This window comes from Muntiacus reevesi, chromosome 2 (assembly GCF_963930625.1).
Source record: "Muntiacus reevesi chromosome 2, mMunRee1.1, whole genome shotgun sequence".
Classification (NCBI taxonomy): Eukaryota; Metazoa; Chordata; class Mammalia; order Artiodactyla; family Cervidae; genus Muntiacus; species Muntiacus reevesi.
In genome coordinates this window covers 85977957-85993833 of record NC_089250.1, presented here as the reverse complement: position 1 = coordinate 85993833, position 15877 = coordinate 85977957, and the positions used below count along the sequence as shown (strand labels likewise).

Here is a 15877-nt window from a genome sequence, read left to right as displayed (position 1 = left end):
GGATTGGTTAGGCTTCTTTAGAACCCGCCTGTACCCTGTTCCTATTGGTCCCCGCGATACAAACAACGACGCCATTTTCCCACCAGTTCTATGGAAACAGAAAGTTACGCCTCAAAGCTCCCCGGGAAATGTAGTCCACCCTTTCGGGCCAATGCGCGAGGCCTCCCCCGCAGAGAACTGCAAGACCCGCAATGCCCCGCGCCTCCGTGAAACGGGCGGGGGAAAACGAAAGGGGGCGGAGCAACAAAGCAGAGGGGAGGTGGCAACGACGCCTGCGCAGTGTGACCGGGATGGCGCATTTTATTGCACCGAGTAATGCGGTGTCGCCGGTGGCCGAGGAGGGCGGAGAGTTCTGCGATGAAATAGGGGGAAGTATTCATGTAGGCATCGGAGGGATCCTTACTCTGAACTATAAGGTGGGAAGCTGATACTGGGTACAGCTTACTCCCGGACCCGCGGCGTGAAAGTTGTGATATCATCCTCGAACTGTGAGTGGCTGTGGTGGCGGCTGGGGGGGAACCCGGATGGGGAGGTGGGTGGGGGAGGCTGGGAGGCGGAGCTGAGACGGAAGAAAGAAAGGAGGGTGAGGACCCGGATGCTGAACCGGATTGTGTATGAATTTTCCATCCTTTGGCTGGAGAAGGGGAGGAGCCGCAAGGGACCCAGCAGAACGGAAGGGGCCCTGTGGGCGGAGAGGAAGCAGGCACCTCACCGACCCTGTGCTAGGGGAGTCGACGTCTGAAGCTCTTCTGCCAAGCCTGTGTTAAAAGTCTGACTCGAAGTTATTTAAATTCCCTCCCTGTATCTCTCCGGCAGTTTTCTTCAGACCCATCCATCATCTCCCGGAGTTTGGACGGATGCGCTCTGCGCTCCGCAGCCGCCCTTATATTTGTATGTCGATTTGGCAATACTGAAACCAGATCCTTCCCTTTAAAGAAAAAAAAAAAACACTTTGCATATTTTCACTTTTCAGTGCGGGAGTGTGCCTTGAGTTTAACCTTTAACGCGTTGGAAGGCACTTGCCGTTGGTTCCGTCGTTCATTTCACATATTTGAGCGCCTACCATGTGAAAAAACTGGTATGGCCCCTGCCTGCCTGAATCGGAGCATAAGACAGAAGCATTAACTAGGATGGACACACACGTCAGTGTGAAATTGCAACAGGTGTGATTGCTACGAAAGAGAGTGTCACGGTGATATGAGAATTGGAAATACGGAATTTGCTTTAAGGAGATGAGGGAAGGCTTTCCCGAGCCAGTGAAGATCGAGCTGAGAGCAGAAGGTTTACCAGGACTTAACTAAGGAAAGAACATTCCAGACAGAAACGGTATCATGTGGGAAAACCTTGTGCCAGCGGGGAGCTTTTTAAAATATGAAGAACTGAGGCTGAAGAGCTGGGGGTTTGACTGTCCGAACGTGATACGCTTTGTTAGGGAGTTTTGTTCTTGTTTAAGAGCCGTGGGATAACGTCTAAGGTTCCCAATCGGAGGGGAGATAGGACCAGATTTGAATTTAGAAAAGGTCACAGGGTGAAGAGTAGAGGACTAGATGAGAGGGACAGGTACCAGGAAGTCCAGCCTGGGGGTTATTGTCTCCAGGGAGAAGAGAATTTGATTTTGTGTTAATTAATATTCATCATATAATTGTTTGAACAAATTTAAGGCAACTTCCCAGTTTTGAAAATGAGTAGTTTTGGACTCTGAACAGAGGCATTCTGTGGTGGTTGTTCACTCTGAAAGTAAGTTAGGCACAAGATTGTAATGAACTATACATCAATAAAATATTTTAAAAATTAGTCGAGTTCTTGTAACACAGTAATGCCTCTTTATATTCAGGTCTCCTATGTGACAGCTAAAATTTCTAGGTGTGATAAATTGCAGTCTTTTGGGTAAAGAAAAAGGTCAGTCAGAGTATTGCCACTGTAATAAGTATTGCCACAGGGTTGTAGTGTAGCAACAGTTAAACTACACAAGACAAGAAACAGACTGGTTTTCAGGACCTAGAAAAATTGAGGCTTCTATGTTTTCCCACTGTTGAGAATACTTTCAAATAAACGTTTTTTGGGAAAATTGAAGTCGCTCAGTCATGTCTGACTCTTTGCAACCGCATGGACTGTAGCCTATCAGGTTCCTCCGTCCATGGGATTTTCCAGGCAAGAACACTGGAGTGGGTTGCCATTTCCTTCTCCAGGAGATCTTCCCAAACCCAGGGATTGAACCCGGGTCTCCCACATTGTAGGCAGATGCTTTACCGGCTGAGCCACCAGGGAAGGAACATTAATTGACTTATTTGTTTGGTGAGTATTCTTAAACTTTCTTGAATGATCAAAGGAAGGATTTTTTTTTTAATTCATAACTGATATTTTAAGTTGAAAAAACATCAACCCAAAACCCACAGAATTGAAACAGATTAGCTCTGATATCTATCCAGCAGTGTATAGTTGCTACTAAACTAGACAGAAACAAAACAGAATTATTCAAAGTTGGTCTTACAGGTTTTTTTTTCCTTTTGGCCACACCGCATGACATGTGGGATTTTAGTTCCCCAACCAGAAATCCAAACCCTATCCCCTGCATTGGAAGTATGGTTTCTTAACTACTGGACCACCAGGGAAGTCCATGTTGATTTTTAAATTATGTGTTCTGGAGGCTGCAAAAAAGATAAACAGAATTTTTGTTTTCAACCTAGTTGAGAAGAGATGGCTACTAATTGGTTTAAATAAAGTTAAAATTGGTTTAAATAAAATATATATATGTGGTACATTTTTAAAATTCTACTTTTAATTCTGTTCAGTAATCTTTTACCTAAGTGATTACTCTTCCTGCATATCATCTTCTTTTTTAATCTCTTAAGAATAGGATAATCTTTGTCAGACTTTAAACAGTATAGGTGTTATTAGATTACTTCCAGGTGACACAGGGGTAAAGAATCAGCCTGCCAATGCAGGAAACGCAGGAGACAGGGTCAGACCCTGGGTAGGCAAGATCCCCTGGAGAAAGAAATGGCAACCCACTCCAGGATTCCTGCATGGAAAATTCCGTGGACTGGCGGGCTGCAGTCGGTGGGGTCACAAAGAATCAGACATGACTTAGCACACATCAGGTTACCAAAGTGGTATTTGGATTATTTTGAAGTATTTTCTGAACTTTTTTTACCTTGGGACATACTTAATATTAATTGTTGTTCAAAGCAGATGTAGCAGTTTTCTGTGTGGAAGTTTTCTCTTTTGGATTCATATTGCTAAAAGGATTTCCTTTGAGAAGTGCAGATTTTTATGATCATTTCATCTAGATATTCATGAGTAGACTACAGAAAACACATCTTTCAATCCTTTAGCATGATCCTTGGGACCAAATCATTGTCCCAAGAAACGAAAGTAGACAAAGGTGAGAAACCTTCTAAAATGTCCAGATTGAAAATGAAGACTTCGGGACTTCCCTGGTGGTCCAGTGGCTAAGACTCTGCATGCCCAGCACAGGAGGCCTGGGGTTTGATCCCTGGTCAGGGAACTAGATCCCACAGGCCATGAGTAAAGATCCAATGTGCTACAACTAAAGCCAAATAAATAAATAAATATTTAAAAATAAATAAATAAAAATGAAGACTTCCCCGCGACCACCCCCCCAAAGAAAAGAAACAGAAAAAAACAAAAACAGAAATGAAAATTCCTAATAAGAGGACAAAAGTAGCAATAGATATTTACAAAGAGATAGTGGAGATTGAACAGTAAAGGAGGATTCCAGTAAAACTGTGAGTGCATTTTTAGGAAATATTGAAGTAAATATAAAATTCAGAATATTAAGTCTCCTCCGGGGAATATTTTTAAAATAATTGCACTCAAGGGACTTCCCTGGCGGTACGTGGATAAGAATCTGCCCACCAGTGCAGGGGACACTGATTCCATCCCTGGTCCAAGATCACACATGCTAGAGGGCAACAGCCCATGCACCACAACTAAACCCACATGCCCTGGGGCCTGTGCTCCACAACAAGAGAAGCCCCCACAGTGAGAAGCCATGTACGCAAGGAAGAGTATCCCCCACTTGCCACAACTAGAGAAAGTCAAGACAGCGAAGACCCAGCACAGTCAAAATTAGTAAATTAACTAATTTTTTAAAAAAAGACTCCTTTTGTAATTGCGCTCATTAGTGCATGTCTTAATCAGAGTGTCTAAAATGGATTGTGAAGAAAATCCATAAAAGAATTTTCTCCTTATATTCTCCTTACGTTTTAAATATAATGTGACCCTTGAACAAAGTGAGTTTGAACTGCTCAGGTTCCACTTATATTTCTTTTTATAATGTATACTACAGTATTACGTGATTTGTGGTTAGACTTGAATCTGTGCATGCAGAACCAGGGATACTGAGGTTCAACTGTGAAGTATTGATAGTACTCAAGATTTTCAACTGCAGAGGGGAGGGTGTTGGTGCCTCGAACCCCAGTGTTGTTTAAGAGTCACATGTATAAAACATACTCATTTTAATGCTCTTGGGAAAAAAAGTATGTTTTATAATTTATATGATCAATCAAATATAGAAGTATCTAATTCTGTGGATTTGTTTTTAAGGTTTCATAGGTGTAGAATTTTCACGTAAAACCCAACTGAAAGTTTACTAAAACATCTTGAAATACAAACTCCTTTCCACTTTTGATACTCAATTACTTCATCTTTATGATTCTCCTTTTTTACAGATCAGCTTTGAAATTTAAAAACAATGGAGAAGACTCAAGAAACCGTCCAACGAATTCTTCTAGAACCTTACAAGTACTTACTTCAGTTACCAGGTAATAGTTTAGTCATAATACATATAGGGTCATTTATATAGAGTAGTGGTCATTTAAATATTAACATACAGAAAAGGTTAGAATTGTCAGCTCTTGAGACTTTATATTTAAGGAGGTACATATAAAGAAAATAATTATAAACTTTTATAATTTTTTTTTCTTAAAAGGGATGTTTTTAAGGCACCTCTTTAAAAATATCCAATTTTATAACATAACTAAAAATACTTAAAACATTTGAGTATCTCATTAGAAATTTTATCCTTTATGGATGGACACATTTTTATTCCCTACTGTTTTGATATTAGGGGGTGTTATGCCAATTTGTATGACAACAGAAGGCTACACTTAACTTTTTATTTTTGCCTGTGGTGGGTCCTCGTTGCAGCACGTGGGCTTTCTCCAGTTGCAACGAGCAGGGGCTACTCTTCAGTGAGGTGCAGGCCTCTGACTGCAGTGGCTTCTCTTGTTGCGGAGCACGGACTCTAGATGCACAAGCTCAGCAGTTGTGGCCCATGAGTTTAGTTGCTCCATGGCATGTGGAATCTTGCCCGACGAAGGACTGAACCAGTATTCCCTGCAATGCAAGATGGATCCTTGGCCACAGACCACCAGGGAAACCCCAGACAGCATTTCTTACACTACTACTTCCTGTAAGAGACAAATAGCAAAACATTCAAAGCACATTACTTGGAAGCATAACCGAAATTATTCCTCTACAAAGATGAGTCACTTGGACACGGCTTAATCATATATATGTGTGTGTGTTATTTTGCTAATTTTTTTTCCTTAGCTTTTCTGAGAAGTGATAGTAGCAAGTAAAAACGTATGCATTTGATAAATGTGGCTTCTCAATAAAAATTCAAACCAGTTACTCACAGGTGAAAAGTTGGGAATTCCCTGGCAATCCCGTCGTTAGGATTCTGCACTTTCACTGCCAAGGCCCTGGGTTTAATCGCTGACATCCCACAAGCCGGGCAGTGTGGCCAAAAAAAAAATAAGGTGATAAGTTGACAACCATAGGAAGACGTATTTAGCTCACAATGTGTCTCAGCTATAGTGTAGTGATGACCTCAACTCAGTCACAGTTAAGACTTTTTATTTCTGTTCCAGAGTGCACACTTGTGCTTCCCTGGTGCTCAGGGGTAAAGAATCCACTTGCCACTGCAGGAGATGTGAGCTCGATCTCTGATCTGGGAAGATAACTGACTGCCGCAGAGCAACTAAGCCCATGTGCCAGAACTATTGAGCCTGTGCTCCGGAGCACTGTAACTGCAGCTCCTGAAGCCCTCGTGGCCTAGACCCCATGCTCAGCAACAGGAGGGGTCAACACAGTGAGAAACCTGCACACCATAACTAGAGAGTAGCCCCCACTCACCACAACTGGAGAACAGCTCACGCAGCAACAAAGACCCAGCACAGCCAAAAATAAATAAACATTTTAAAATGAATAAAGTGCACACTTTTCTTGATGAGCATACCTCAGTGGGAATTAGGGCATTTCTATTCTTTATGAGCCGGGGGAGGGTAAGTGTGGTTGTCCTAAGCCAGAAGAGTGGTAGCTCTACCTCCACCTTGGAAACCATCGTGATGAGTGATATTTCTACTCTAGTAGACCGTAATGGAGACACACTTGCTGATGTCAATGCTTCAGAAGCATGGGAGAGAGACAAGTGGAGAAAGCAAGGGAACATTGCCAACTGTTCAAGAAAAAGCCAAGAGACTGCTTTTGGGTGACATTTATTCAGTTGCCAGTAGCTTCACTTATTTTAGGGTCTCGATTTGAGAAAGGTCACACTGTTGCTCCTGAACTCTCCCCGCCTATTGCTGGGCTTATTTTGTTACAAGCTGGCAAACACTGGTTGGAACTGGGCTACCGTAAAATATGCCAGTTATCAGTGATGATAAGAGTCTTAACTAGCATCACCCAGTGTCTCCCACTCCACTACTGTACAAAGCAAGAACTGCCTGTAATTACATTTTAATAATAATGCTTATCTACCTAATGAACTACTTCAGTAGCTTTGTTTTAATCCTCATTATTCAGAAGAAATGTTTTAGGCCTTTAGATCCCACATTAGCTATCCCGTGAACTGTGAACTTCCAACGATGTTCAAGCTGGTTTTAGGAAAGGCAGAGGAACCAGAGATCAAATTGCCAATATCGGCTGGATCATCGAAAAAGCAAGAGAGTTCCAGAAAAACATCTATTTCTGCTTTATTGACTATGCCAAAGCCTTTGACTATGTGGATCACAATAACCTGTGGAAAATTCTGAAAGAGATGGGAATACCAGACCACATGACGCACATCTTGAGAAACCTGTATGCAGGTCAGGAAGCAACAGTTAGAACTGGACATAGAACAACAGAGTGGTTCCAAATAGGAAAAGGAGTACGTCAAGGCTGTATATTGTCACCCTGCTTATTTAGCTTATATGCAGAGTACATCATGAGAAACGCTGGGCTGGAAGAAGCACAAACTGGAATCAAGATTGCCGGGAGAAGTATCAATAACCTCAGATATGCAGATGACACCACCCTTATGGCAGAAAGTGAAGAGGAACTAAAAAGCCTCTTGATGAAAGTGAAAGAGGAGAGTGAAAAAATTGGCTTAAAGCTCAACATTCAGAAAACTAACATCATGGCATCTGGTCCCATCACTTCATGGCAAATAGATGGGGAAACAGTGGAAGCAGTGTCAGACTTTATTTTTTGGGGCTCCAAAATAACTGCAGATGGTGATTGCAGCCGTGAAATTAAAAGATGGTTACTCCTTGAAAGGAAAGCTATGACCAACCTAGATAGCATATTAAAAAGCAGAGACATTACTTTGCCAACAAAGGTCCGTCTAGTCAAGGCTATGGTTTTTCCAGTGGTCATTTATGGATGTGAGAGCTGGACTGTGAAGAAAGCTGAGCACCGAAGAATTGATGCTTTTGAACTGTGGTGTTGGAGAAGACTCTTGAGAGTCCCTTGGACTGCAAGGAGATCCAGCCAGTCCATCCTAAAGGCAGTCAGTCCTGGGTGTTCATTGGAAGGACTGATGCTGAAGCTGAAACTCCAATACTTTCGGCCATCTCATGCGAAGAGTCGACTCATTGGAAAAGACCCTGATGCTAGGAGGGATTGGGGACAGGAGGAGAAGGGGACTACAGAGGATGAGATGGCTGGATGGCATCACCGACTCGATGGACATGAGTTTGCGTAAACTCCGGGAGTTGGTGATGGACAGGGATGCCTGGCGTGCTGTAATTCATGGGGTTGCAAAGAGTCGGATATGACTGAGCGACTGAACTGAACTGAACTGAGCTATCCTGTCATTTTTTTTTAATCAAATACACTCTTGCATTCATGGTAGAATATAATCTCAAAAGATTTTCCTAAAGAAACAGGAAACTATGTTATGCATAAAGTATTTTTCACAGAGAGCTCCAGAGTTACTAAAGTGACTTAAAGGTGGGTGAGCCCACTTATTGTAACATTACTCTTACTAATAAAAGGTTATAATAATAATTGTTGACATTAGGGTGTTCTGAAATTAGTGAAGTATTAATAGAATGACTTGTATTTATATTTGTTTATTTACCTGTGCAGAAGTGTAGGTCCCCAGGCCTTTGCGGTTGGAAACTGAGGAAGAAGTAAGCGTGCAGAAAGGGAGTCAGTAATGTTAAGGTCTTAAAGAGGAAATAATCATTATTGTAATGTTAAAACCTGAAAACAAAATTTGAGTATGTGTAAATTAAGCCATTCATTTGACTGTTTCCCAAATACATTCTGAAATGAAAGCAGAAATGTGACTGTACATTGCTTCTCTGTTCTTCATTTTCTAATGAAAATGAAGCTTGATTGTTGTTTTGTTTTGTTTTTCTTTTTTTTTTGAAGCTTGGTTTTTTAAAGTGAACAAGTTACTTTGCACAATTGTGCATTCTTGTTGTAGCCCAGATTGACCTTTGTCAAACTGGAAAATACATCAGAAGTTAAGGGTATAATTGCTACTCAGACCATGTTCACCTTAAGGGTTAATAGAGGATACTACTTCCAGAACTCTAAGAGAGCCTTCCCTTTTAGACTTCTCACAGAAAGTGAAACTTTTTTCCATTTGGGTATGTGATGAGGGTGTATGTATCCACTTGTTTGGATGATTGGTGCAGAGAAAAACAGATAGGACTCAGAAAATACTGTTTTTGTTTACTGAAACTTTTTATGTAACCATGTCCCTGAAGCCTAATCTGAAATTAGGATGTTACTGTGCATTCACTTTAGCAGGAAGCTCATAGAATATTTTCATTAAATGAACTGATTGTGCTTTTTAACTACCATTCCTTTATATCTGGGCTAAACAGCTTCTACAGGTGACTATTAACCAAAGACCTCTCTTGAGCTTTCTGTGTAAGAAAAAGATAAAAGTGAAGAAGAACTAAAGAGCCTCTTGATGAAAGTGAAAGAGGAGAGTGAAGAAGTTGGCTTAAAGCTCAACATTCAGAAAACTAAGATCATGGCATCCAGTCCCATCACTTCATGGCAAATAGATGGGGAAACAGTGGCTGACTTTATTTTCTGGGCTCCAACATCATTGTAGATGGTGACTCCAGCCATGAAATTAAAAGATGCATACTCCTTGGAAGGAAAGTTTTGACCAACCTAGACAGCATATTGGGGGGGCAGAGATGTTACTTTGCCAATAAGGGTCCATCTAGTCGAGGTTATGGTTTTTCCAGTGGTCATGTACAGCTGTGGGATTTGGAGTATGGAGAAGGCTGAGCACCGGAGAATTGATGCTTTTGAGCTGTGGTGTTGGAGAGGACTCTTGAGAATCTTTTGGACTGTAAAGCAGTCCAACCAGTCCATCCTAAAGGAGATCAGTCCTGGGTGTTCATTGAAAGGACTGATGCTGAAGCTGAAACTCCAGTACTTTGGCCACCTGATGCCATGAGCTGACTCATTGGAAAAGACCCTGATGCTGGGAAAGATTGAGGGCAGGAGGAGAAGAGGAGGACAGAGGATGAGATGGTTGGATGACATCACCGACTTGATGGACATGAGTTTGGGTAAACTCCGTGAGTAGGTGATGGACAGGGAGGCCTGGTGTGCTGTGGTCCAAAGAATCGGACACGACTGAGTGACTGAACTGAACTGCTTTGATTTCCTTACAGTTCGGGGGACTCTCAGGAGTCTTCTCCACTACCACAGTTCTGGAGCATCAATTCTTGGGCGTTCGGCCTTCTTTGTGGTACAACTCTCACATCCATGCATGACTGCTGGAGGAACCATGGCTTTGACTTTGTGGACCTTTGTGGACAAAGTGATGGCTTTTTAATATGCTGTTGCCCTATTATACATATCAAAGAATGCAGAAAAGAGAGCTATCAGGGGTTTTGACTTTCAGAGTTTGATCAGATTTGAGCCCAATGGGAAGTGATACATTTCAGAATGGAATTTGAGTAAAGGTTAAGAAAGTCCTTGCCTAGCATCAGTTCTTACCTGGGGACACTGGTGAGAAAGAGTTTTGAATAAAATGCATGTGAAAGAAAAAAAAAAAAGATAATATTGAAAAACTAAAGGCCCTAGTCAAAATAAAGAAATTAACTTTTGACTAAATTCAGGATGTTAAAAAGGAATACTTCATGGGATGGTAATCTTACTTTTTGCTTGAAAAGAAACAGAGCTGTCCAGTCTCTAAAATCTTAAAGGAAAGGTAGATAATTTTAAGAGGTCATTTTATAAGATAATTCAGTAGCAAAGTACCTTTACTTAGAAATACCTATAGTTATGTATGGGATGGATAAACAACAAGGTCCTGGTATATAGCTCAGGGAACTATATTCAGTATCCTATGCTAAACCATAATGGAAAAGAATATTAAAAAAGAGAATATATATATGTATAATAATCACTTTGCAGTACAGTAGAAAGGTAACACATTATAAATCCACTATATTTCAATTAAATAAATACCTGTAGTCTCTGAAATAGGCTAATTAACTGCCACTAACTAGACTGTCTTCCTTTTCAAAAAAGGAATGAATTAGATCATAATTTCTTCAAAGTCGTTCCGTTTCAAAATTGTTGATATAAGTTAAGATGAAAGGAGTGGGCTCACTGATGGGCCACTGGAGGACTATAAATCTCTTTCACCTGCCTTAATTTTAAAAGGTTATGTGTCTTTAGGATATGAGTTTTGGCAGTAGGGACCCAGCAGTAGAAGATAAGCTCTATAGTAGGTAATGGATTGGTGGGGCTGGATTTATCAGTCTTACTAGTTTTAGAAGTTTCTGAATGTGTTTCTTAAAATTAAAGTATTAATTTATTGCCAAATTGTATTCTTTAAATGCAGGTAAACAAGTGAGAACCAAACTTTCACAGGCGTTTAATCATTGGCTAAAAGTTCCAGAAGACAAGCTACAGGTATTTAGGCAATTATAACTTCCACTTTTTTTTTTAGTATTTATTTATTTTTGGCCGCATCGGGTCTTGGTTGTGGCACACAGCATCTTTGCTGCAGTGTGTCATCTCTCCAGTTGTGGCATAGGCTTAGTTGCCCCGCATCATGTGGGATCCTAGTTCCCTGACCAGGGACTGAGCACACGTATCCTGAATTGAAATATTCTTAACCACTGGACCACCAGGAAAGTTTCTCTAACCTCATTCTTAATCCCAAGAAATTAATAGATAGATGTAAAAATACTCTTAGCTCTTAACTCAGTTTAATGATCATACACTATTTCTATTGAGGTCTCTAGATAGTAATTAATTGCAAAAACTAAAACACCTGACACTGATAATCTTATATAATAAGTATTGATAAACTCTGTTGAATAACTCAAATAAAATGAAATTTTCCAATTGTATTTTTTACTAGATCATCATTGAAGTGACAGAAATGTTGCATAATGCCAGTTTACTCATCGATGATATTGAAGACAACTCAAAACTCCGACGTGGCTTTCCAGTGGCACACAGTATCTATGGAATTCCATCTGTCATCAATTCTGCCAATTATGTATATTTTCTTGGCCTAGAGAAAGTCTTAACCCTCGATCACCCGGATGCAGTAAAGCTCTTTACCCGCCAGCTTTTAGAACTCCATCAGGGACAAGGCCTAGATATCTACTGGAGGGATAATTACACTTGTCCCACTGAAGAAGAATATAAAGCAATGGTGCTGCAAAAGACAGGTGGACTATTTGGATTAGCAGTAGGTCTCATGCAGTTGTTCTCTGATTACAAAGAAGATTTAAAACCACTACTTGATACACTTGGGCTCTTTTTCCAAATCAGGGATGATTACGCTAATCTACACTCCAAAGAATACAGTGAAAACAAAAGCTTTTGTGAAGATCTAACAGAGGGAAAGTTCTCATTCCCTACTATTCATGCTATCTGGTCGAGGCCGGAAAGCACCCAGGTGCAGAATATCTTGCGCCAGAGAACCGAAAACATAGATATTAAAAAATACTGTGTACATTACCTTGAGAATGTAGGTTCCTTCGAATACACTCGGAATACTCTTAAAGAGCTTGAATCTAAAGCCTATAAACAAATTGATGCTCGTGGTGGGAACCCTGAGCTAGTAGCTCTAATAAAACACTTGAGTAAAATGTTCAAAGAAGAGAATGAATAATGTTAAGCCATTCTCGACTAGGCCTGATACTTAGTTGACTTTTTTTGTCTTTTAGCCTATTACCTTTTTAAAAAATTGGACCAAGCTGTTAGTCTCCAAAAATTGAGTGATGATGACTATGTGAATGAAGTTGTTTCAATTTAGAATCCCTATGTACAGATAATCATCATAGTACAAAGTTGTAGGAATCAAAAGGAGCCACATTTAAATAAGTCTAATTTGAATGTCAGAATGTGCTGTGTTGGGACCTTGTGGCCAACTCTGCCTCACATGTTGTGTAGATTCTGTCAATAAAAGAAGACTTCAGCTTCCAGGAACTTTTATCCACATACTTCCTAACTGTACTAGATGGGCAGTTCACAATTCATCTACCCCATTTCTGAGCCATCAAGTACTTGGGACCAGTTTCTATAGCTCACTGGCCCAAAGATCACAGGAACTCTTCTTTCTTCCTAAATGTCATTGCTTAGAATAACTCATTCTTCTCCCTGGAAATTCCCTTACTTCCATGAAGAAGCTGACCGTGAAAGTAAGCATTCTGGCCCTTTGTTTCAACTCGTTTTTTCCTTTCTCCCTATCCAGCAAATTCTGCTGTTTTAACCAAGGAGTCTTCACTGAATGAAGTTTACACACTAGCCCAGATACCTTTTTCCTTCTAATGTAACTTGCTACACACACACGTGCTCAGTGCTCTGTCATGTCTTGACTCTTTGCAAGTCTAGGAGTTGTAGCCTGCCAGGCTTCTCTGCCCATGAAATTTTCCAGGCAAGAATACTGGAGTGGCTTGCCATTTCCTCTTCAAGGGATCTTCCTGACCCAGGGATCAAACCTGAGTCTCTTAGATTTCCTGCGTTGCAAGCAGATTCTTTCCCACTGAGCCAGCAGGGAAGCCCTAATCTAACTCCCGCCTCAAAACTAGTGTGGTTATAGCGGTGTCTTTCCATTTGGGAAAAAAGAAAAGGTACATGCAAAAAGTATTTTAGGAAAGAGTCTTTAAACGTTTCTTAGTAGTAAAAACCATAAAAGAGTTGTTGGCTCACCTCAAGTCAAAAGCTGGGGGAACTGACCTTTTCCTTCCCACACACATCACTAACCCCCTTCCTGCCTACCCCCCCCACAAGGCAATCAGTTGCTTGAATGGAAAAAGGAAGTAGGCATCTTTAATCTCTATGATTAAAGGAAAGAAAAGGGTTAACCTGAGAGCCAAAGTATTCAAAGGCTAGGCTCAGGCACAATTAGCTTTGTAGTGCTTTAACCATGACTATCCCTTTGTTTCATTTTAAACCCTAAGCTCCTGGAGCAATCTTGTGGCCCAAGAGCTATGAAGAAAAAGAGACTCTAGTTTCTGTAGTAAGAGGTGTCACTGACATCCCAAAGTTTGTATTTCTCAGTAACATTACATTTTGCTTGATTTGTTGTGCAATATGTTATGTCAGGTCAAATTATCATATACTTGTGTGAAAGAGACTCACCAAAGCACTCAACCTAAGTCTTTTTTGAAAAAGTTGGGTATTGCCTTTACTAACTTAAAATTTGAATCTTCCATTTTAATTGATCCAAGGAAGCCTCTTCTGAAAATCACATTTGTGCTACCCTCCAGATGTTTGAACTTTATTTTTATGAACCTATAACTTAAACTGGATTACTCAAAAAGATCTAATGCTAACTGTATCAACAAATTACCTGTAAGTATAAAGATTGCTTAGGTAGGTTATTCCTTACCTAATCAAATTAATTTTTGCCTGGTACAACTCATGATTCTTTTGTCATTTTTATCTTGCTTTTCAGTGTGACAGAAATGCTTGGCAAAGAGTTGTGTATTAAATAATCAAAAATTTTTTTCACTTGAACTGTAGTCAAGATGGTTAACACAAGAAAATGAAATTGATTTTATTTGTTGGCAAAATCAAAAGAATGAAGGCTAGTTAGGTTGACAGAAATGACTTTCTGACCTCAGCAAGATTTTAAATACATCAGTTCTTCTCCTCACTGTCAGCTTCCTGAGTTGACAACTTCTCTCCCTCACCTATACTTTGTAGTCATTCACTTCAGGGACCTTTTCAAGAGCTTTCTTCAATCACCTTCCTCCTTTCTTTATCCCTGCCTCTCCTGCCAGTTCCCAGGATGAATCCAAGGTTCTCATGCTTTGCCCTTCCCATGTTGCCTGGTGCTACTAGGAGGGTGTTTTCAAAACTGCTATTGCAGCCATTGCAAGTGAATATATTAAAGCCTCAAGAGCCCTTTTATTTTCCACCTAATCCTGATGAAGATTTAAAATCTCAGTCTAGCACCCCAGCTTCTGCGTTCTTCTCCCATTTAAATATAAACTCTTCTTGACTTGCCTCCACTGTACTAGTTTAGGTATGTCTTCAAATAGTCTGCCTTCATTTCAAGAGAAGTTGTTTGTCCTCCTGCCCTCAGCCAAACAAGCTCTCCTTCATTCCCTCCTTTTCTGTCTCTTGAGGGCCTGTTTCATTCCCTACTTTATATCCTCAAGATTTATCCATTGGCTCTTTTTTAAACATGATACTGAGAGGAAAGAAAGAGAGAAGAAAATGTCCATTTGTGAAGTTTCTACTAGATACCCCCTGTTTTATGTTTTTCTCCTGGAGCATTTACTGAACAGAGCCAGGGCCTTGAATACAGATCAAAGCACTTTGCTCTTCTGTTGGCTTCCCATTCTGTATGCACACGTAAATATGTTTTAAGATTAGAAAGCGCTGATCCATTGTATTAAAGTACTAAACAGTTCCCTTCCTATAACCTCTACCCACTCCAGTCTATCCAGTACACTCCGAAGCTGTCTTTCCAAAACACAAATGTGATTGTATCATTCCCATGAATTAAATTCTCTGAATCCCCAAATTCCTTGGCATATAAGGTTTTCCAAAATCTGATCTCTCCAGCCAACTTTACCCATATTTTCTAAAATTTTACTCTCCCCACACACATTCTCTGCCAGAAAATAATGCTCATCATTGTTGTGATACTCTTGTTTTTCATTCAGTTCATTTAGAATATTTCTTGAGTGCCTATGAGTTAAACCTTTTGTTAGGCTTTGGAGATAGAAGAGTGACATATACTATCGCTTAGCCTCATGTGATTTTCCTGTAATGGAGACTGGAAAGTAAATAGCCAATTACTAAACAGTATTGTTAGTGTTGGAATCAGAGCCCCTAATTACTTTACATGTCTGCTTCTCCCATTGGATTAGAAACTCATTAAGGGCAAGAACTGTGACTGATTCGCCCTCGTATTCTCAGTAGCACTTAATAAATATTTATGAATGAATAAATCAACTTGAAACTCCCACCTCTCAAGGGTTCCATTAAATATGTATGTGAAAAGATACCATAAACTTCAAATGTTAGCTTTTATGTTAATGTGGTTTTTCTACCTCTAATTCTTCCTCTAATGATTCTTATTGAATGTTTTTCCTTCTGAAAGCATTTCTAGACTGTTTACTTTCAG

At 40.3% G+C, this 15877-nt stretch overlaps 1 protein-coding gene across 1 annotated transcript; it reads left to right on the top strand.

Moving 5' to 3' along the window:
* Nucleotides 1-291: 291 nt before the first annotated feature.
* On the top strand, nucleotides 292-13552 carry GGPS1 (geranylgeranyl diphosphate synthase 1). The gene is made up of 4 exons (XM_065922270.1): nucleotides 292-488; nucleotides 4695-4787; nucleotides 11120-11190; nucleotides 11645-13552. Exons 2-4 carry the CDS (start codon nucleotides 4718-4720, stop codon nucleotides 12404-12406), a joined length of 903 nt encoding a protein of 300 aa, XP_065778342.1. The 5' UTR covers nucleotides 292-488; nucleotides 4695-4717; the 3' UTR covers nucleotides 12407-13552.
* Nucleotides 13553-15877: the final 2325 nt, after the last annotated feature.

Bases quoted from the DNA above. Each gene is read 5' to 3' on its own strand.
- GGPS1 (XM_065922270.1), top strand. From the start codon at position 4,718: ATGGAGAAGACTCAAGAAACCGTCCAACGAATTCTTCTAGAACCTTAC. The intron at 4,788-11,119 runs GTAATAGTTTAG...CTTTAAATGCAG, and splicing joins GTACTTACTTCAGTTACCAG to GTAAACAAGTGAGAACCAAA. The intron at 11,191-11,644 runs GTATTTAGGCAA...ATTTTTTACTAG, and splicing joins TTCCAGAAGACAAGCTACAG to ATCATCATTGAAGTGACAGA.